This window comes from Macrotis lagotis, chromosome 2 (genome assembly GCF_037893015.1).
Source record: "Macrotis lagotis isolate mMagLag1 chromosome 2, bilby.v1.9.chrom.fasta, whole genome shotgun sequence".
Taxonomy (NCBI): Eukaryota; Metazoa; Chordata; class Mammalia; order Peramelemorphia; family Peramelidae; genus Macrotis; species Macrotis lagotis.
The window spans coordinates 292,705,820-292,730,280 of NC_133659.1; the positions used below are offsets into that span (position 1 = coordinate 292,705,820).

Below are 24,461 nucleotides of genomic sequence, written 5' to 3' on the forward strand. Positions count from 1 at the left end.
TCATTTCTTTAGGTCTTGGCAGGCCATGACTGGGTGATCACTTGTCTTTGAGGGTAGGGCTGGATCATTTTTAGTTGAATTAAATGGTCTCCAAGGTCTCTTCTAATTGAAGACATTTTTGCAATTAGGAACATGTGCTCAGATAATTCCTTTTTCTCCTTTTAGTTTTAAAGTCCAATTTAATCAGGTAAAAATTCAAAAATCTTTGCAAAAATTTGATATTCATTAAACTTTTTCTGACATTAAGATGCAAAACAGAAAAAAATTATTTCCAATCACAAAGTGAGAAGAATGAATTCCTCCTCTGCATTCAATAAGTGACAAAAATGATCAGCAGTCAATCACTTTCATTGATGGAGTCAGTCATTGATGGAGTAATTGATGGAGTAACAGTATGCTTAGATGCTATAAGACATTTATAAAAAGTAAAGATGCTAGTGCCAATATGGAATAAGTTTACTATATCACTGGGGAGATAGATGAGACAGTGTGTGATTAAGTGCTAATACAAGTGAAATGGACAGGAAGAGTATAGGATTTAGTGTTTTCATTTACCTTTCTAGTAGTGGTAATGAATCTGCCCTGATCTAGTCACAGTCTCTTACCATATATAACCAAAAATATCTATTTATTGAGACAAATGGTTGGAATAGGGAGAAGATACAAAGCTAAAGTTGGAATTTTTGATTTTAGGTTTATTAACATCCTCTAATTGTCTGGTCCAACTAGGAAAACAAAGCATGTCTTGCTCTTTACAATGCTCAGGTCTAACCTCTCTACTGTTTTTTGATGATTTTTTTGACTACTAGTTACTTTTGGAAAATATCTGTTCTTGTCTTTATGCTTTAACATTCTGTTTCTTTACCACCTGTCTCTTAAACTACATGATATATTCATAGATCTTTTCAAATAAAAACAGGTTTTAAATGAAAAAGAATGGATTTAAAATATAGGGATGGGATAAGAAAGTATTGCTTACATGGACCTTGCAAAAAAAAAAAAAAGAGTAGCTACAGAGGTAGCTATATATTTGTTAATGAGAAGCACACAAGGGACAAATATACAAGAAGGAACCAGTAGTAAAAGCCATAGTCTTGGGCAGCTAGGTGGCGCAGTGGATAAAGCACCAGCCCTAGAGTCAGGAGTACCTGGGTTCAAATCCGGTCTCAGACACTTAATAATTACCTAGTTGTGTGGCCTTGGTCAAGCCACTTAACCCCATTACCTTGTAAAAAACCTAAAAAACAACAAAAAAAGCCATAGTCTCAAATATTTATGTACAGATGATCCAAATTTAGGTAACAACAAAAAAGGAAACCAAAGGTCCTATTGAAAAGCAATTTTAACTTCTTAAACTGTCACCTGGAGGATGAAACATATTACTAGATCACGGATGATGTAGATATGGGGATACTTTTTCCAAAAGAAGATAGAAAGATATGGGATATGGTGGTCATCATGATATTGTATTTTAAAAAGGTATAACCATGTGAGAAAATCTAGGAATTAGAAGGCGGAGGATTGATGGAGAACATTTGGGTAAAAATCAGTGGAGTCAATTAAATTTTTTGCTTTTTTTTTACTTAGTGTAAAAATTCCATACCTCTTAAAGAGGAAATGGATGAAGAGTATTTGAAATAGATGACAAGTCTGGCATAAATACAATACGTTAGAGGGAAGTGGGGAAGGATGGGAGCTTCAATAATCCTGATTAATTGTTGAGGAAGGCTCTTTCTGAACAAAGTAAAGTATCTAATAACCTCTTAACTCTTTTAGTGATGATTTGATTATTCAAAAAATAGAGTAACCAACAAAAGGAAATTATATTCTGGAAATCATTTTCATTAATAAAGAGAGACTGTTGCTAAGATGGAAATGATGAGAGACCTGGGTGGGAGAAAGTGACCAGTCCTCTGGTAGAAATGGAGAAGAAATTTGGGCATAGTTTGATGTGCTTTTTAGATTTGGGGAAAATATTTCAAAATGTTTAGAGGAAATACAGGTAGGATCTCATGGACTAAAAGCACTTCAAAGATAATTAGACTAGAAAGAATGTGAAAGACTGAAGAGTATAATTGTGAACATTCAAAAGGATAGAATTCAAGTAGGAGGAAAAGCAGCTTTTATCTGAAGGGAAGAACACTGAGAACTTGACAACTTAGATTTTGGAAAGAAATTTAGAGATTGAAAGTAATAGAAGTAAATAAAAGAGTATGGTTTGTTTCTATTTAAAATCAAAAAGTCACAATTACTAAAACTCAGAATGAATTCACCCTGCTTAGGGAATCTAAAGATGACAACAACACTTACTATATTGCTATATTTAGAGAAAAAGTATTATCAAAGTAGGTATAGGAAGACAGAGCTACTCACTTCTTCACCTAGTTCTCATTTACTTGACAATGAAAATGACCTTGGGAATGGAAGTGCCAGAATAGAAATTCAAGAATTTGATACTCAAGATATTGTTACTCTGAACCCCAAAACAGTTTTATAGATTCAAGAGGGAGGCATGGTGAGATATCAACTGTTCCCTTATAAAAATCATGGAAAGTATTTTTATAGGTTAATAATATTTTAACAAATTTTTTTTAAACTAAAAATTTAACCTTTGATTTAAAAAACTTAATTCAAATTTAAAAGTATTTTAAAAGTATGGACAAAATGTTGACCATCATTTTAACTTGGACATATATCCTTTCTTTTGAACACATAGAGTTGCTTTCATATAGTTCTCTGTTTCTCTCTGTATCTCCCATTGTCTGTGTCTCTGAATCTCACATCCACACATTAGTAAATACTTTATAATTGGAAGTCATCTTATCTGAGGGTACATTTCTCTAATCTTCTTTTCCCCCCTACTTAGCTTTTGTCTTTTCCTCTTTAGGATCTGTGAATGCACGGAAGCAGAGGCCGAGATTATTCTACAGCTAAAGAGTGAACTCAGAGAGAAGGAACTAAAATTAACAGACATTCGTCTGGAAGCCCTCAGTTCTGCTCACCATCTTGACCAGATTCGGGAAGCCATGAATCGGATGCAGGTTAGAGCTCTGGTTAGGCTGAGGAACAAAGCAAATGCTTAAGATGTTGGTATTTTTATCCTCTAGATTTATTTAAATTACTTAATGCAACTTTCACACCCAGTGAAAATGTTAAATATGTTCCATGTTAAATATACTGTAAAAATGTTCTCTGCGTTCTGCCATTGGATCTCAGGTTTTACCCATAGTCCCCAAAATAGAATTTTTAGTAGGTCTAGGGATGATAAAAGGAACGCAATGGGCTTGTCAGACTAGAGGCTCTGAGACAGGTTTTTAGCAGAAACAAATGAATTAATTTCAATTGGAGATTAATTTCAGGTTCATTCCTATGTTTTTAGGGAAAAATTATTCTGGAGTCCTTAGAGTCCTAATTTTTTTCTCCTTCCTGTCAACATGTGTTTGTTTCTTTATGGACTTTTGAAATATGACTTTCAAGTGACTTTCTCCTTTAGTATATTTTTTAAAAAACCAATGCATTTAAAAAAATAAATAAGGCCATCAGTATTGTTTATAACTGTAGAAGAAAAATGGTTACTTCAAAAGTAAATATTTGAATTTCCCTGTACTTATGATGAGAGGAGTAGTTAAATTTTGATGAAATCAGACTTTTTTGATGTATTTTTTTTTAATACTTGTAAACTCATCACTCAGCACCATGGAGGATCTAAATGAAAGGTGGGAACCCTTTTGGCTGAGCAAATTCATCCCACACAGAATGTTAGCTGTTGGATGATTTTGGTGACTTTTTTATGAATTGATGCCCCGGTGGAATGAATAAAGCTCTGTTGGATTTGAATATGGACTATGAAATTTATAGGGAGCCTACCCTATTTTTATATATTGCTCTGGCTTTGTTTCCCTCCAAGCTGATCTTATCTAAATAATCTAATTCAAAATGTGGAAAAGGGCATTTTAGTCCCTAACTCTATCTACAGTTCTACAATTTATTCTAGTTGCCACGTATTTAAATTATTCTAAATAAATATCCAATAAGAGAAAAGTGAACTTATAAAATTAAAAGATTTTTAATCATACCCTACTCCCCTAAGCAAGGGTCAGGGGCCTGGTTCTCATTCTCTCTCTCTCTCTCTCTCTCTCTCTCTCTCTCTCTCTCTCTCTCTCTCTCTTTCCCCTGCTCCCTCCCTCCCTCTCTCTCTCTCTCCCTCTTTCCTTTTCTCCTACTGTCTTTTTTACTCTCTCTCTGTGTCTTTATCTCTGTCTATGTGTAAATATATGTATATATATATACATATATTTATATGCCTATTAAAATTGCTTAGTGTTCAGCAGTTAGAGAAATAATGTGATTCTTTTGATTTTGATTTTCTGACCTATTTTCTCCTCCTCCTTCTCTAAGAAAGGAAATTCTGGTTCTGGGTCCCATATTTGTTCCTTTCTTATGTTGTTTCCCAGCTGTGAGGCAGGGGACATGAGAAGAAAATCTTTTCTCTAATTCAATTCCATTTCTTTTTGGTGATCCCCCCCCTTTCTTTGCAACAGAATGAAATTGAAATCTTGAAAGCTGAAAATGATCGTTTGAAGGCAGAAACTGGAAATACAGGAAAACCTGCTCGACCTTCATCTGAGTCTTCCAGTAGCACCTCCTCCTCCTCCTCTCGCCAGTCTTTAGGGCTTTCATTGAACAACTTGAACATCACTGACTCTATTACCTCAGGTGATTGTCTGTCTCTCTGTCTGTCTGGCTGCCTACACCTGCCTATTATTTCACTGAAGGAAACTAGGAATGATGAAAACATGTTAACTTTCTTTTTAATTCTACGAAATGTTTCTTGAATGTAATCAGCCTAGTAAACACAGCAAAAGTTAAAGAGTTGTAGTCAGGAGATCTGACTTGATCATTATCTAGGTAAGTTTGAATAAGTCACTTTTTATCTCTGGGTCTCAGTTTCCATAAGTATAAATTGAAGGGATTTAACTAAAAGGTTTCTTCTAGCTCTAAATCTATTATGGTAATGGAAGTTTTTTTTTTCCTTCAGCATTCTTGACTCCTATCTCAGATTTCACTGGTATGTATTTGAAAATATAGAAAATGAGGAAGTCCTCTCTGCCAAGACAAGGGGTGTTACAGGTAGTTTGTGAGAGTTTCCAAGGGAGCAGAAGGGTAATTAATTTGCCTAATGTTGCTTAGCTAGTATATAGCAAAAACTTGAAGTCTGCCTTTTCATTGACAGCCCTGACTCTTCATCATGGAAAGTTAGAAGGGAGAGTATTTTTTCAATTTAATTTAATTTTTCCTGTTTACCTGCAAAAATAAGTTTCAACATTCACTTTTAAATCCTTGAGTTCTGAATTCTTGAAGGGAGTGCATTTTAAAGAGTTTCTTTTTCTAATCCCTAACTGTTGATCACTGTTATTTCTATTTCATCACCTGATGCAGCTCTGTGATCCCATGCATAATATCTCTTTTATCAAGAACAGAAAGAGAATCTTCTCAATATTGTCACTCAAATTACTGAATAATTTGTTTAATTGGTCCATTCATTACTTGTATAATCCAGAATCTCTTAATCATAAAATTCATGATTCAGAAATTAAAATAATATTTAGACTTTCATCTGTCCATGATGTATATGTTATATATATTTATCCATATTATCATTATATTAAATATCCATGTATATTCATAATATAGATATTTGATATTATTTATTTTCAATCCTAAATTAATAAGTTTTATCTGACTCTCAAGGAGTTGATATTCTTAAGTGGGAGAGAATACAGATATATAAAATATTTATGAATGCATATATGTATGTATATACACTTATATATTTGTGAATATATCTACATATACACAAAACACATCAGACTGTAAACTACTTGAAAGCAAGACAAATAGCATATCTTTGTATTCCCAGTCATTTCAGTATTCGTGACATGCAGCCATTAAAAATGACTGTTAATTTAATGATCCATCTCTAATAAGTGTCACTTATTAGTATCAGAATCTATTATTCAATGTAGATATGACTTATTCTTTATCCAAGGTAGAGATATTATTTAATTTCAGGTAGAATAGTATTTTCCAATGAATGATTAAGTGGGAACCTATGATCCCCTAGACTTGCTTATAACTTTCAGCACAGCCTTAGGAGCACTTTTCGTAATTACAAGATATGACCACCAGATGACGCTGGAAAGCTATTAATATAAATGCTTAAGTACAAAATCAGATTCTCCTATAAAATCTCAGAATTTTCCTCTATTTGAATTAGAATAAAAAGTCAAAGCTGAAATAATATGAAATGTCCTAGAGCAATGAAAATCACTAATTTTTTCCCCTAAAATGGGTGCTTATCCATGGCCTCTGAAAACTCAGAATTTTCATGCCCCCACTACTAAAAAAGAAACTGAAAGATCTTAAATTCTGTGGAATATAGTTTCCTATGCCTTCAGAGTAAGAAACCAATCTAAATAATAAGTATACAGATATATACATATTATATGTGTATATTATGAAATTATATGCATATTATGCCATATTTCATATATATATATATGTATATATATATACATATATATATATAAACTTGGGAATTAGGCTAAGAAACCTAAATTCTAAACAAAACATATAGTAGAGACTGGATGTAAATACTGAGTCATGGGACCTTTGCCCTAGAGCTAAAAGGGACCATTGAGGGCAAATTATCCAAACTTTCTTTTTATTAATGAGGAAATTGAAGGCAAATTTTTTTTTAAAAAAAGAACAATTGAAGACAAAACAATAAAACATTAAACCTTTTCCAGAGAATAGATGGAATAAATAGCTTAGTTAGGATTTGAACTTGGGTCCTCTGACTCCAAATCCAGACTTTTTTTTTTCCATTATACTGTACCTGTCAATTAATTAATTTAGAAAAGACAAAATAGAATTTTAAAATAGAATATGGCAGGGTTTAAAATAAAATGATAAGATTTTGGAGAATAGAATAGGTAAAGAAATTCAAATAAAGTTGTACTTTCTAACAAACACACTAGTTGGGGTAGAAGTTATTATAAGTACTAGAAGAAAAAGGAGTTCTCTGCTTGATATTGGCATCCTATTAAGAGTTCAAAAATGAGTCCATTACAGGACAATTTTCAGGAATTAGCAATTGAGAGCTCAATATTTTGTTCTTGCTTTATTGATTTGGTTTTTTCACCATGTTGCTAAATGGGGTTTTTCTATGTCTTACCTTTTGTCACCATTAATATTTTTGTTTAACAAATTTCAAAACATTTCAGTGTTTATATTTATCACTATATTTAATAAATAAATAATACATAAAGAATATATCAAAGGAAATCTTAGCAAGGAAGACATCAGAAACTAGGAAAAATTTCTAGAAGTGGACATTTTGGCTGAGTTTTGAAGAACACTGGGGATTCTAAGAACATGAAACATTGTGTGCAAAGAATATCTTCTGGCCAATGTGACTTTGCCATAGAATAGATAGAAGGAAGTGACACTTAAAGACGACTGAAAAGTAGGAAAGGGTAAAGTTATAAAGAACTTCAAATACCAAAGAAAGGAATTTATTTTTGATCCCGGGGAATATAGATGTTCACTAGAGCATATTTAATAAGGGAGTGACATGGTCATTGTTGTACTTTAGGAAAAGCACTTTTGGATACTTTTAATGGAGGATGGAGGATATTGAGAGAATTGAGGTTGACAGAACAATTAGAGGTCTATTGCAAAAAATCCAGGTGAGCTGTGAAGAGGCCTTGGACTAGGGTGGTGACAGGGAGAGTGGAGAGAAAGGGGATTTATCTGATAGATGTGGTAGGGGTAGAAATAAAATTTCTCAGTGGATTAGATTTTAATGGGATTGAGAATAAAATGAGGGTGGCATTGAGGATGGCATCTGGATTGAATGTCTAGTTTACTAGGAAGATGCTGATACTCTCCATTATAATAGGGAAATTGGAAGAACCAAAATGAGTTCTGCATAGGATACATACCACACTTAATTCAAACCCAATCCAAAATGTTCAATAGGCACTATGGAAATAGGAATGTATGGAAAAGAAATGAAATGAAACTCAGTTCACAAACTAGGATTGTATTTATAGGTTTGGGCAAGATCAGCAGAGAGGAGGTGGCTAGGTGGTACAGTGGATAGAGCACCGGCCCTGGAGTCAGGAGTACCTGAGTTCAAATCCGGCCTCAGACACTTAATAATTACCTAGCTGTGTGGCCTTGGGCAAGCCACTTAACCCCATTGCCTTGAAAAACTAAAAAAAAAAACTAGAAGGAAAAAAAGATCAGCAGAGAGAGAGAGAGAGAGAGAGAGGGAGAGAGAGCAAGAAAGCAAAGGAAAGGAACATCTTCCAGGGACTAAAGGGTAGGCAGAATTAATACTAAATAGCAGGAGTTCAGAAGGATTAAATAGAAGAATAGACAAGAAATGGGAAAAACATCAATGAATGAAAAAGAGAAGTGATTGATCAAGGAATCCTTACAGTAATGGCAAAGTGAACAAGGAAGGGCCCCTTTTAGAATGTTATATTCCCTGATACAATATTATCATAAAACCTAAGAGAGTTGACATATGCACTTTTTGCTCTTTGACTAAATGTATCATTTTTTTCCACCATTGATACTTTATTTATGGAATGGGCTTAACCACCAAAGTTAAGTGTAAAGTAAAAAAAAAATCACTTTAATCCTATTTCCCATTTCACAACTCTTGTTTACAAGGTTAGACTTTTTAATATTCACAAATTCAAGGGCACCAGGATTGTTTGTATTGAGACTACAACGTATTAGATACTGTACTAAACAATTTTTCCATAGGTAGATTTGAAATCTGGACTTTCTGATTCAAGACCCAACTCTCTACCCCTGTAACTCTCAATGCCTCTAATAAATTAGATAAGGGGACAGTTCATGAGAATGAAACTATATTTCACATATTTGAACTAGAAAAATGTTCAGTACGTGCTGCCATCTTACTTGGTCACGCCCCATGTGTCACACCTGCTGTTTTTCTCCCTGGAGTTGTTTCTGTAATCATTCATCAGCTTCAATCAGTTGATGGCTAGATTCTCTGACATTGATTGCTTCCATCAGCTAGCAATATTAATTTAACAACTGCTGTACATCCCGGGTAGATAAACATTAAGAAGAAATAGCTGTCCTTGTCTTCAAGGCTTTTATAATTAAATGAAATAATAAAAGTAGAGTCATCAGGTACATTTAGCTATATGCAATAATGATGAGATCATCATTTTAGAGGTGAAAGGGACATTGAAGAGCATTTAGTTCAATGTTCTTATTTTACTGATGAAGATTAACTGAGATATAAAAAGGCAAAGTGAGTATCATGGAGTTACACAGTTAACAAATAGTAAAGGCAGAATTTAAAGAAAAGGTATACTGCAGAGATAATACATATTATGGTACCATGATGCAATAATGCAGATATGCAATAATGAGAGATAATAATAAAGTAATAATAATGTTCACATTGTGTTTAATTTGAGCTCAGCACTGACCTCAGTGATAGAATAATGACAATATTTACATAATTTATGTTTGTATATAATTTATATATATATATATGTTTATATAATAAATACTATAATATGTTATAATACAATAATAACAATTATATATATATATAATATATATATATATATATTATATATATATAATTTATATATGTTTATATAATAAATACTATAATATGTTATAATACAATAATAACAATTATATATTAAATATTATATGCTTAGGCATCTAAATAACTTAGGGATTAGGGTGCCAGGTCTGGATTCAGGAATACCCGAGCTCAAATGAGTCCTGAGATACATACTAGCTGTGTGACCCTGGATAAATCAATTATCCTCTTTTTGACTTATTCCATGGGAGAATGAAATGGCAAACCATTCCACTTTTTTTGCCAAGAAAACCTATGGACAACATTGACATACTATGGTCCACGGCATGATAAAAATTACTAGATACCTGAATGAGTCAACATCCTATTAGATGTCAGCTACTATGTTAAGTATTTTACAATTATTATCTCATTTGATCTTGATATCAATCATAGAATGTAGGAACTATTATTAAATATTATCCTCATTTTATAAATGAGCAAATCATGGGAAAGGTTAAATGACTTGCTCAAAGTCATGTATCTAGTTAGTATCTGATTTCTTAGTAATTGAATTTGAACTCAGGTCTTCCTAACTCCAGTACCCAAGTTCTGTCCTCTGTGCCAATCTAATCATGGCCATTAATCATTGTTGAAAGCTCAGTGGAATATGACTTGGAGAAGAAAAGGATAATTTTTCATCTAGTGGGAAATGATGGCCTCATAGGCAAAATTTAACAATTCATTTGTCAGAGAAATAGGTTAGTCTAATGTTATATTGAAATTCAGAGATCCAATTAGTAAATTTGTTAGATTTCCCTAAATGATTTAGGTATTTGAGTTGACTGGAAGTTACTGCCTGTTTCTGGGGAGAAATATATAATTCAATATTGCTTAACAATAGTTGCACGGAATACATTGGAAGGGAAGGGGAATGATAGTTTAGAATAGATGTGCAGCAGATGCTTTTTGACCACTGAAATGTCAAACCAATTTCTTTAAGCCCCAACTTCTTTAGTCTGAGTTTATTTTTATTATTTCAGTCTAATTTTTAATGTATCTCTTTACCAACTTTCTCTTTTCATCTTCTAAATACCTGAAGTGACAAAAAAAGATAGGGTTACTGTCAAGATTTTTTTCCTTCATTTCACTCTTATGTGTGAGTCAACATTTTTATATTCTGCTGCTGTTCTGTTTTTGCCCGTGAACTAGCCAGTTCTATTTGTCATCCAAAAGATATGGGTAACTACATCCCGAGTTTGTATCTATACCAAGTTTATTGTGAATGGCGAAATGATTTTGGATCAATTCTAATAAATGGATATAGCACTTTACATTTCAAAATACAGTTCAATCAGTATTTATTAGGTAGGTATAAGACAAAACAAAAAATAGCACCTCCCTCATAGAGTTTTAGTTATCCTGAAAACAATTGGAAAAATTATTGAGAGGTATCATGGTATAGTAGGTAGAGTTAATTTTGGAATTAGCTAAATTTTGGTTCAAATACTAACTCTTAATCATGCTGGTTATCTGATATTAGGGAAGCTATTTAACTTTAAAAGGGTCTGGACAAATAATTTAATTTGTATGTATTTTTATACATGTATCATCTCCCCTGATAGAATGTAAGCACTTTGAAGACAGGGACTTTTTTATTTTTTCTTTGTTTTCTTAGTTCCTAATAAAATATCGGGCTTAATAAATGTTTACTGATCGATAACCAAATTGTAACCAACTAAACTGAAAGATAAACTTTTCTTCTTGAAAATTCCATGTTTCATGAAGTATGGAAATAATAGATCTGAATCGCTCTCAACCCCTTCCTCCTCTAGTCTCACCTCTCCACCAAAATATGAACCTTTGGTAATTTAAAAACCTAATAGTAAAAAAAGTTAGGGGGGTGGCTAGGTGGCACAGTGGATAAAGCACCAGCCCTGGAGTCAGGAGTATCTGGGTTCAAATCTGGTCTCAGACACTTAATAATTATCTAGCTGCCTGGCCTTGGGCCAGCCACTTAACCCCATTTGCCTTGCAAAAAACCTAAAAAAAAAAAGTTAGGGAGCATCTTACTCTAATCTAAAAAACAAGGAGTCAAAAGAAAATCCTTCTTCCCTCCCTAGCAAAATTAGTTAAATAGTATCTTAGTTGCAGTATGGTAAGCATAAAGTGAATAAAATAATTATGATTAATATAGTTCTGTAGAAGAAAAAAAGGAAAATGTTATGGTCATATATTCCTATCAATGTTTAATAATTGCAGAGATTGTCCAAGCAGTAATATAGCTGGGAATGTGCCCTAATGCTTGAAAATAATTTACAATGACAGACATCACAGTATCTTCCAAGTTTATAGATTACATGAGAATTTGAACATGGATGTTTTCAATAGGCTCGAAAAGGGAGGTTGCTGTTCTAACTAAATGTCCTAGTTTTCACAGTGACTGGTTTTACTCGGATGTGGTTATGCTCATAATGTCTGCTCTGGGTGGGGAAGGAAGATTGGTTCCTCCACACAAGCACATAATGAAATCGGAACTTTATATTTTCTAGCTTGAAGCAAAGAGCCAGTTCTTTTAAATCTAGAAGCTGAATAAAAAAGGAAGAAGAAAAATGCAACGGTTTCTCAACTCCAACTAGATTAGAATGGAAAAGATGGTCCAAATACACTTATTTGAACAATGTAGCACAGCTATTCCTATTGAAACATGTAATGTAATGGGGGGGGGAAATTTCAAGAAAAAGCAACTGATTTCATTTTGTTGTAATGCTGATTTTATCATTGGCTTGTTTTGTAGATATTTTACTGGAAGATGCTGCTGATGGAACTCTCCATAAAGATGGCCGCAGTGTGAAAATTATAGTATCTATTAGCAAGGGCTATGGTCGATCAAAGGTATTCTACCTATGCTATCTTCTGTGTTATTTTGGACATAGAAAAATCCCTGCACCCACAAATATTTGATCTCTCCTGATTTACAGTGGTACCATTCCAAGTCAAATATTTTCTTAGTCTTTTGCACAATTATGTAGGGGGATTACAGATCACAAAACAAATGAGATAATTGCTTGAATGAATATGACCTGTACACTCTTCAAAAAAGCACAATTTTATCCAAGTCCAGATCTTTTGGTTTCTTACTTTATACTGAAGTTAAGAGTTATCTCTGCTGATTTGTCACCTGCTGTTCAACTACCAAACAACAAAGATTCCTTGAAGGTTTACTATTTTTCTGGTACTTTGTTAAGCTCTAGAGGAATGAATGAATAAATAGTCATATGTTAAGAACTTGCTATGGATCTAACCCTATCCTGAACATCCGGGATAAAAATACAAAAGTAAAAATTGTCCATCCTCTATAAGCAATTGGATTTGAAAAGACAGAAACAGCACATTTAGGAGAGTGGTTACTAAGGAGGTCCATTAATGGTACAGAAAATTACAGAGATAGAAAGCAGGGACATAGAGAAAGAGTATACAAAGACAGAAATGAAATGGATTGAACCCTCACAGAGTCTGTTGTATCAAAAAAGATATACACATATATACAAAACATTTTTAAGGGGGATGTAGGCATGAGAATCTGAGGAAATTTGGGAAAAAATCAAAGAGATGGTGGCTTTTGAGCTGAGCTGTGAAGAAAATCAGGACTCATACAGAATCTGAGAATTAGAAGATATCTCAGGTGTCCAATCCAAATCTTGAGTACAAAAATGACATTCATCATATATGAAAATACAATCACTGATAGAAAATTGTACTTAGCATTTTTTTTTCATTTTTTTAGATATTGAACCAAAATTTGCTTCCTATTATACCCACCTATAAGTTCTCATTCTGTTAGCCTTTGGAGTCTATCAAAACACCTCTAATTCTCATTCACAAAAAAAACTACTTGCTAAAGCTAAAAACAAACTGTTTTAGGGCTGCTGCTGCAGTATCCTTAAATCTTCTCTTCTCTAAGTTCTTGTAAGGTATGATTTTACCACCTCGGATCATCCTCCAGAATGTTTATGTCCACTCCAAACATGGTACCTAAAACTAATTATGATAGTGGAAATATAGTCTAGTTGATTTTTACTAAAAATTCAAAGGCAAGATTTATGTTTTTCTTAATTATAGTAAATGCAATTATATTATATTTTCATCAAATTAGATCTTTTTGCTACCTTATCTTGATCTTTTTGACACCAATTTTGTTCTAATTTTCTTACCCTCCTATCTTCATGAGATAGGTAGCCTTACTATGCTTTCATTCAAGTTATTGGAAAAAGAATTCTGATTATAACAGGTGTTGGTACTAAAGCAAAGACCACACCTCCAAATGTATAATGATTGTATGTCTACAAAAATCTTTTTTATGTATTTGTTACAATGTGAATTAGCTTCTTCTGTATGACTTCTTTCCTCCCTAGGTTTTCATGGATCACCCCTTTAGTGAGGTATTCTAGAATTTTGTTAGAATCTGAAGTTCCTCTGAACTTTTCATCATTTCTCACAGTGTAAAACTTTTCTAATTTATTCATTACCTTCATAAATGATTTCTATACTATAATTTGTTTATCCATTCTCCAACTGATTGGTACCTCAATTAACAACATGCCAGATTGGCCTCTTAGGTTAATATAATTTGAAGAATATCAGGCCATGGCATGACAGAGGTACAGATCTATATCTGGAGGGAATCTTAGAGCCCATCTAATTTGAGTTGCTTCATTTTATAGATTAATAAAAAAGGGTGATTTTCAACCAGTTAGGAGGCAAGATTTGAATACAGTTCCTTTAACTTTCAATCTAGGACTCTTTCTAGTTTCTACAGTCCTTTCTCTGCACTTTTAGATACCTGCATTTTGATTCTCCTCCCTAAATTCTTTTTAAACAGTGATAAAAGAATCTATGGTAAACCATTTTAATTGGAGTAATACTGTAAAATGTTTATGTCTTTCATCTTCAAAACAAACAGTACTTAAATTTTTTAAATAATTGAGGAATTTAACTTTGAGAAAATCTGGCATATCTAAATTTACAACTAGAATAATGCTCCAAAGACTTTAAAGTTATAAACTCACTATATGAACAAAAGAAACATATTGACTTTTCCTAAATTAGTATTTACACCAAGGTCTATGATATACTCTATGAGGCTGAAACCATATTTTGGCTTTAAAAAAAACCTGTTTATGAAGTGTTTTTGTAAGGCCCAGTTATCAATCAATTATAATAGCATTGGAAAAAAGTCTTCCTCTAGCCAGAGAACTTGGAAAAGTGTGACCCTAAGTTTAAATCAATGAATTTCCCATCTAAACCATAGAACAGTAAGTGATTTTCCAGTTCTTTTAGCAAAAGTTCCCACTGGCATGAGTTAGAGACTGTGTAAGTTTAGTAATAAGATGGGAAAATTTCAGAATTTGGGAGTTAGACAGGACCTCACATAGTCATCATGAAAAAGAAGGGGAGGAAAAAAACAACCTCTATTTCATTACCCAAAGCTGACCATATGAACTGTCTTTTAAGAAATTTGGTGTAGACAAATCTAAGTCTTCCTGAGGTGATCCATTCCACTTTTAAAGAGTTCTATTATTAAAAAGCAGTAGAATAAGACATATGCCCTGGTATCACGAGCATTATTCAGTTAGCATACCAAATTTTACCTGTCAGCATTATTTTAATTGTATGATAAGGTTTTACAGATATGTACATGTTGATCTACAAAGTAGGTAAATGAAGAGGTTTCTATTTATATTGTAAATTCAGGGTACTGAAATAATTCTCTTAGGTCATATAAAGAAGTTTTTTTCTTGAGGGTAAGGAATGATATTATTTTTGTTTTTAAATCATCAATCCCTTGTTGACTGGTTTATGTTTTTCCCTCATAATTTAATTTAAAAATTAATTTTCAGAACTAAGATCAAGTATATATATCTATATATGTAAATCAATATTTCCTTGATATGTCTATTAATAGTTCATAGCATTACTACTAAACAAATTCATAATTTTCTTTCTAAACCTTTTAAATAATTTTCTTTCCATTTGTATACAACATCAAAACCCAACTTATATTGGAAAATACATGAAAGTGTGTTGATGTTCTGTTGGTTCACTGCATATGGTGGTTCATGCTCACATTTCCTGTTTCTGGAGAGTTGATGTATTACTGTCATTTGGGAGTTCTGAGATATAGTATGTATGAAGGAAATTGGTTTTTTAGCACTACTTAACTGAGACCTAAGAAGCAAGGGGGTCCCCAGACTTTTGGAAGAGGGATAAAATTACCTGGGCTAGAAAATGGAGCAGCTTAAAGCTTCCAAGCCCATTAATATTGGGATCAGATTCTTGAGAAGGCACTATGCTTCCATGTAAGAAAATAAGACAGGAGACTGAGTCACAAAATAAAATGATATTACCTGCTGTTTAATTAAATTATATCTGGTTTAAAAAGCAACAATAGCTGAATTTGATCTTGGTTTATTTTTTTTTAGGAACAGAAGCCTCAGGCATATTTGATAGGATCCATTGGTGTTAGTGGAAAAACCAAGTGGGATGTATTAGATGGTGTAATTAGACGTCTCTTCAAGGTAGGATCTGTACAATAGCAAAGTATTGGTTTGAATATTTGTGCCTATTTTAAATACCTCTCCCCTTTCCTATTCTAGGCTAAGCTGATTTGTTTCTTTGCTCTCTAATTTAAAATATTCATTAAGACCTCTTCTGCCTAGTACTATTGTACTTTAATTATTCTCATGCCACCTGTTGCTCCAATTCTTGATGGCTTGCTCCAGACCACTTTGTGTTCTATTTTTTCATCTTACATGACTAAACCCCTGTTTTGATTGTATTTTTGCTTGTGCCATTTTTAGGAATATGTGTTTCGAATTGATACATCCACTAGCCTTGGTTTGAGCTCCGATTGTATCGCTAGCTATTGTATAGGGGATTTAATTAGATCCCATAGTCTAGAAGTGCCTGAATTACTGCCTTGTGGATATCTTGTTGGCGATAATAACATCATCACTGTGAACCTTAAAGGTAAAAAAAAAAGATAATTTTATTTGTATTAACATCACCCAGTTTTACTCTAATTCTTTATTTTCACATCTTTGTTTTCAAAATGTTTAAGAAACATTAGCCATAATATTTTAGCATTTAAAATAATGTAATCTCATAAAAACAAAGTTATTGGGGATACAGATGTAAAACTGAAAGTGAAATGGTTAAAGATTTTCCAATGTTCAGTTAAAGGTCTGGGATTTAAAGGCATAATAAGTCAGTGGATCATAGATGTATTTCATAAGTGGTCCCTCTGTAGTCATCTTCTTCAAGGACTTCCTGTTATAGATAAGAAAATGGAGACAATCAAGAATTAAAATTTATTTTAATTCTAAATTTAATATTGCTATATTTTCTTCAACATTGGTCATTTATTGTAGTTTTCAAGGTCTATATATATGCTATTTTAAACTTTTTTCTCTCATGGACAACAGAGTCTGGACATTTGCTATTTAAAAAATTAATGCGCAGTGATGTGCCTTATGGTGGCAATCCAGAACCAGTCAGTAGAATCTGTTTAATAATAATAACAATAATAATAAAATTCATATAACTCTTATTTTCTGTCAGACATTATTAAAAACTTTTAAAATTGTCATCTCATTTATTCCATCATATTAAAAAACCTCTGGAAGGTTATTATTATCTTCATTTATTAGATCAGAAAACTGAGCCAGAGGACAGGTCTCCCAGACCCCAGACCTAGCATTCTATTCACTGTCACCTAACTTCCTTTGATTAAATTTGTATACTATTGGCACTAAATCACAGTATGCCTAATAAACATTGGGGAACATTATAATTAAGCCATATTTTCTACCTATAAATTAGACTTACGTCCTTAAATACAACAAAGGGAAAAAATGGAAAAAAAGTAAATAATTTTTGAATTCAGATAAAATCATTACTGACCATATAATCAGATATAGTATTTAGGTTAGAGCAATATGCCACTGTTTGTTTCTCATATATCCATTGGGAGGCAGGTAGTTCAATGAATAGAGTGTCTGCTCTGGAATCAGGAAGACATATCTTTCTCAGTTCAAATATGGCCTCACATATTTACTAACTGAGTGGCCCTGAGTGGTTTCTTTAATCCTTTTTTGTTCAGTTTCCTCATCTGTAAAATTAGCTGAAATTGGCCAATCACTCCAGTATCTTCCCCGAGAAAACCCCAAATGAATTCATGAAAAATCGGAAATAACTGAACAACATCAAAATTGGATGGAAACTTGATTTGTTATTTAGATTTGAGGGACAGGACAAGAGTAAATTGAGATAAGATAGAAAAGACACTGTTATATGATGGGGAAATCAGTAAATTCAAATTCAGGTGACATTCTTTCTTATACCAGCTTTTCTGCTTTGTAGTTATATGACCTTAATTAAGCAATTCTAAGTAATAAATCTCAGATCTCATTTTCCTCATTTGTAAGATAAGGTAATTAGACTGGAGGGACTTTGCTCTCCCTTCTGAATTTTATTTTCTTAGGAAGCCATAAGAATGAAAGGAGGTATGTGTTGATACATATCTTGTAATATCTAGCCTATGGTAGTGAAGTAAAATTATAGTCACAGAGGAAAGATAGAAGGAAGAACAAAGTGAGTTTTCAAAGAAAACTGATATTAAGAACATATACTTTTTTTATTTGTTTGTTCCCTCTGCCTTATGGTCATTGCTTGAAAATGACAAGAGTGTTTTTGTGGTAGAAATATAAAGACAAGGATTTTGCTGTGAGCATTAGGAACTTCATTCTTGCCATGGGCAAAATTCTAATATGATAGAAACTGTGTTGACCTTGGGTTTACATTGATCTATAAAATAATGAAGTATCCTTGTTTCTTTGTTTCTTCCTTCAGGGGTGGAAGAAAACAGTTTGGATAGCTTTGTTTTTGATACACTAATCCCAAAACCAATTACCCAGAGGTACTTTAATTTGCTGATGGAACATCACAGAATTATCCTATCTGGACCAAGTGGCACTGGAAAGACATATTTAGCTAACAAACTTGCTGAATATATAATAACCAAATCTGGTAGGAAAAAAACAGAAGATGCTATTGCTGTGTTTAATGTGGACCACAAATCAAGTAAGGTAAGTGGCTAGAATCAAAATATCTCAATTGCTAACATGAATATATAGTCTTCCTTAAATTTTCTCTATCATGACAAAAGAATTTAGGGTTGTATTATAACACAGATTATAGATTTATATAGAAACTTGTACATTTTTCTGGACTCCTTTAGAAGAACATGAATAAGCCTCTACTTTCATATTTCCTTCTATAAAAACTGGTCTCTGTACTGTTCTTAAATAGTGTATGTGTATAAATAAAAATATAAATACACACAAACACACATATATATGAGGATATAGCAAAGTAAACTACAATTATAATGCAGAGAAAAATAAAATAATGAAGTATCTTCCTTAATTTTTATAAATTCTTAGAATGTTAAAGTGTATTCACACACAATAAATGCAGTAACTGACAGTTACAACTGAGATAATAGTGTTTGACTCAATGAATTTCTAAAACTGGCATATGTCTGCCTGAATTTATTGATTAAAATTCGATGTCAACCTAGCCTAAGGGTTCCCTTTGGGATCTACTTTGGCTAAAATTAGCCTCTGGGCATCCACAGTTCTTTAGGCAACTTGGGAAAAGGTCCAAAATTCATCCCGTTTCCTCAAATCCTTAAGGCTACTGATTATTTTTTAGAGACTAGAACCAAGTCGCTCAGGGCTATTGCCTGAAAAGACTTCAGTTCTACCTCAATGCAATGTCTTCAACAGAAATCACCTAAATTCAGAATATACTGAATCAAAAATTTGTTTCTATTCCTTTTATTTGGATTTCTTCAAAATATCCTTAAAAGAAAATATAAATATATAAATACAATTTAATGTCAGCCTAAATGATGTCAACAACCATTGTCTTTGTGGAGGGAAGTTTGGGCACTTTTAGGCTGGTATATTAGAGGAACTAGATTTTGTCTGTTCATCCCCAAATATGAACTTTTTTTTTCAATCTCAGGAAGTGAATGTGAATTTCATTGAATCATTTTGAGTGTTAGAACCTCCTTTATCTCCCTAGATAGGTTAATAATCTAACCTTCAAGGGCATCTAAAAGCTCCATCCAATTATACATAATTAGGTAGTTCACTGAATTGTTAATTCAGTTTTTTTTGAGGGGGGTTGGCTATGGAGGTTGGGGGAGAGAGTTCCCAAGGAATATATCTGACAGTAAGTACCTTTGCTCAGAAGAGTCTCCTAAGTATTCATCAAAGAGAATGATGACTCAAATCTTCAGAAGAAACTACAAAGACAGTCTTTAAAAGAAATGCATTTGAACTCTGTTAGAGTCTTCCTAATACTTCACTTTACCAATTCAGATGGAAAGATCACTTGCCAATTCTCATTTATTAGTGTACAAAGAATATTGGGAGTCCCTCACAGCTAAACACATCTGTCACACAGATTTTAGATGTTGTTTTTTTTTTCCCCCCATAGTTAGCAGAATTCTAACTTTGGTTGAATAAACTGGAGTTTTCTTTGACAAATATATAAGGTTATTCTTGATTGAAATGATTACAACTAGCTCTAACTTCTATGTTTAATTCCTTCTTCACTTTCTTTACCTTTTCCTATCTACATATTTCCACATAACATCATCCTTTCCTTCCTTTTTATTAATACTTGTGCTTTCTTTCTTAGAAGTATAAAGGACTGTTACCTTAGTTATGTTTCCTGTCCTTTTCAGTTTTTGCCTCAGAACTGATTCTAGTCATTTAGCATTTATTTTCTTTATGTGGCAAAGTCTGTCTTCATGACACGCTTGTCGGACGGACTAGAAGAGATTAGTGAAAACTCTTAGTGCAAATTTCTGGTTTTTTGATCAAAGGGATGGAGTGTAGCCCAGTGGATAGAAAGCTGAACCTGCAGTCAGAAATACCCTATTTCATATAGAGTCTCATACATTTAATGACTGCATGACCTGGCGCAAGTCATTGACTTTGGATTGTCTCAGTTTCCTCAACTATAACAATGGGGATAATATCTACTTATCAGATTTTTTTTAAAAAAACTCAAGTTAAAAACATTTTTTAAAAGTATTTGACATAGTGTATGACATAATAAAAACCAACACTCTACAGACCCATATTATTTTTCCATTCTCTACAAATCCTATTCTTCTTAGTAACTACTTTTGTGAACTTTGGAAAGTCACTCAACATCCCCTAAGTCTCAGTGTTGTTAATAAAAATTGAATTGAGCTTGATGATTTATATGGTCCTTTCTAGCTCTAAATCTATAATCCTAGGACACACAACTGAGATGATATAAAATTACCTTTCACTAAGATTTGCTTATGGAACAATGAGATGAAAGTTAATTTTAAGAAAAGTTTTAGTAACATAGGATGCTTTAAAATAAGTTTACCTATTGAAATGTAGTAATTCAAGTCAAATTCCATATAAAAGTAATATTTTTAGTATTAGCTTATTAAGGATTTCCATAGTCATATCATCTCCATATTATTAATTTTTTCTCAACCAAATTATTCCAAAGATTCTATTTCCCTTCTCTCTTCATTGAAGAATTTGTGCTATTACTGGGAAAATGTAGTCACCATTGATTAAAATTTAAAAATAATTCATTGCAGAGTGCTATTTAAATTTAGTTATAATAGGCAGGAAGCAGTTGTAAACTCCTTGAGAGATAAGAACAAAGGAAACCTGAAAATGGAGCCATCCAGAATTTATTGCTTTCTCTATATGCCATTGCCATATGATATTCAAGAGTTTCATTGCCAACATTGGGATAATTCCAGCTGGAGAGAGCAACCTTTCTTCTTGGGAATTGATCTTGTGCTAAGGATAGATATGAAGTCTAGGGAATCAATAAGCCAAAATGCTTTATGAAAAAGAAAGAAAATTTTTATTCCTTGGGAACCTCTGATGGAACAGTACATCTTGATTCCTCCTACTTTAGACTATTTATGTAACCCCAAATCCATGGTAACAATCATTAATATGTCATTGATTGAAAATATCAATACATGTCATATTATTCAGAATGTTAGATATCTTAAATTATGGATTAAAGAATTTGAAATCTCCTAAAAGCACTGACAGTAAAAATGAATGTTCTGGTTACTAGGTTACTATTAGTTTATTCCTCTGAGGCTTTTGTTTCTGATAGAGCACGAAGAAAGAAGTAACTGAATGTTCCATATGTACACATAGCTATTGAAAATTAGGATCATAGAACTACCCCCACCTCCAATCTTCAGCATGATTTGAAAATTGAAAATGTCATTGTAAATATGCAAATTGTATGTAAATGCTTTTACTGATTAGGGTGACTCTCAGTAACCTAATTATGTTCCCTGGCCTACCCATCTGTGAGAGCAGTCAATCAACAAAAGTGTTTAACATATTTAGATTGTAAGCTACTTAGGGATCATACCTTTACAAAATATCAACCATCCTAAGTAATGAGAAATGCTAATTGTAAATGTTTGATTTTAAAACATTTAATCTTTCTTCAGAATTACAAAATTTCCATTGAGCCCTGCTTTAATAAAATAGAAGAGGAGGGTAGAAGGGAAGATGTTTAGCTTACTGCTATCCCTGGTCCCAGGGCTGAAATTTTATTTGTATTCTCTCTGTGAAATGAGTTTGAATGAAAATATTCTTATGAGAATCACTTGGGGATGTCATTTTGGAGTAACTTTTTTTGAGATATAAAACCAAGACATATATTTATGAAAGTATTCAATGCTTTCTACAGAGAAAGCATAGGCATTATTCATCATGTATATTATATCAGAAGGGTTTAAATACTATATCCTTTTTAACTCTTCCTTTTGGAGAAAAATGACAGAAAGACCTTTTGCTGCCACTTTTGTACCTACCACTTATGAATACTGAATATTCTGAATATACTGAATTCAAAATACTGAAACCATATATTAGTGATATTCTCCTTATTCCCTACTTCTCTCATTCATCACCCCTTGCTTTCCATCCTTACTTCATATTTATTTCTGTAGTACCTTCTCTTCATTCAATTTGTCCTGTTCTCATGAAAAATAGATGTCATTGATATGACTAGATGTTCATTGTTGAGAGATTTCCAGTTACTATACTTGATTTTTTTTTTAAGGAATTGCAACAATACCTAGCCAACTTGGCTGAACAATGCAGTGCTGATAATAATGGTGCAGACCTACCTGTTGTAATTATTCTTGATAATCTCCATCATATTGGGTCTTTGAGTGACATCTTCAATGGTTTCCTCAACTGTAAATATAACAAATGGTATGTGACTTTTTTTTTTTTGAATGACAGTGCGATAAACAAATGTCTAAAGGACTATACAGTTGATTACTTTTAGATCCTCTGGTATCATGAGTTTCACAAACCATTAGTAATATTACATCATGATTTTAGAGTATGCAAAAGAATGATTTCTATTACTCATTTTGATTATGAGGAGCGAGTTTAATTTAATGTTAGGTTGCATTAAGAGAAGCATGATGTCCAGGACAAAGGAGGTAATAGTTTTGATGTTCTCTGGACTAGTCACTCCATATCTTGAATGTTTCTTGACAAAATGTGTTATTTTTAGGGCTAAAGATTGATTCTATAATGTCATCCAAGTAAAGCCCAGCTAGATGAGAAAACATCATGTAGTAATATACATTGGAACCTTCTCTCCAATGTATAGAACAAGAGGTTATATTTAGCCTGTATAAAAGAAGACTTGGAGGGGGAGTATTTAAGGAAAATTGATATCTTTTGTCCTACTGAAAAGGAATTTAGTCTAGTTTTATCTAGTTCCAGAGCTCAGAATTAAGGATATTATTTAAAAATTAAAGAGGCAGATTAAAATTCAATGCACTAAAATTAAGCTGTGGTAGAAAGGGCTGCCCTAGGAATTAGTAGATTCCCACTCATTGGAGGTCTTCCTAGAGAAAGCCAGGTGACCACTTATTAGTGATATCATAGAGGGGGTTTCTTCATCAGACATATGACATTTTATGGGGCTTTCCAAATCTGAAAACTCATAATATTGTTCAGTCATTCAATAACACTAGGTTGGGGGAAATGGCAGAAAAATTAACTGAAAGCTATGAGGAAAGAGTATATTTTAGATTGGTTACAATAATCCATATCAGTGTGACCACACAGAAAAAGAAAAAAATGCCTCTCCATTTATCAGTTCTCCCAAACAAGAATGTTTGAGTGCCTCCTTCATGTGATCATGGACCTAAAGTAAGAGCAAAATCAGAGAATCTGAAAACCACTTAAACTTAATTTGTGGTATGGATGTTTAAAACATAAGCAAGGAGGACACCCTTTGGTAATGTCACTTGGTTCCTTGCCCAATTGAATTGTTGATTTTTATAAATTGAGCTATACTAAACTGGATAGGATGAAATGAAGATTGAACAGGGAATGTTATTCTCCTTATTTCATTTTGGTACCCTTTATGAAAAAAAATAATTGAAGCACAAACAAAAATCACTATTGGAAAAATAAATCATCAGGGTCATCAGGAAATTTTAAAATGGGAATAATTAGAGAGATCATTTAGTCCAGGAGTATATAGCCTATGGGGCAAATCTGACTCACCATCTGTTTTCATATGGAATGAGAGTTAAGAAAGATTTTTGCATTTTTAAATAAAAGTTTTATTATATTCCAATTGCATCATACAAGTCCATGGGTCAATTTATTTCACCTAATGCTGA

At 32.7% G+C, this 24,461-nt stretch overlaps 1 protein-coding gene across 9 annotated transcripts in view; it reads left to right on the plus strand.

The window, feature by feature from the left end:
* Window positions 1–24,461, plus strand: part of NAV3 (neuron navigator 3) — a 1,126,484-nt gene that overhangs the window by 1,091,568 nt on the left and 10,455 nt on the right. For all 9 annotated transcript variants that reach the window (XM_074226484.1, XM_074226477.1, XM_074226479.1 and 6 more), the window contains 7 exons: window positions 2,888–3,041; window positions 4,542–4,716; window positions 12,444–12,541; window positions 16,129–16,224; window positions 16,507–16,675; window positions 18,557–18,792; window positions 22,871–23,025. In XM_074226484.1, the coding sequence (XP_074082585.1) occupies window positions 2,888–3,041; window positions 4,542–4,716; window positions 12,444–12,541; window positions 16,129–16,224; window positions 16,507–16,675; window positions 18,557–18,792; window positions 22,871–23,025 (1,083 nt within the window). The remainder of the gene's footprint in view (window positions 1–2,887; window positions 3,042–4,541; window positions 4,717–12,443; window positions 12,542–16,128; window positions 16,225–16,506; window positions 16,676–18,556; window positions 18,793–22,870; window positions 23,026–24,461) is intronic.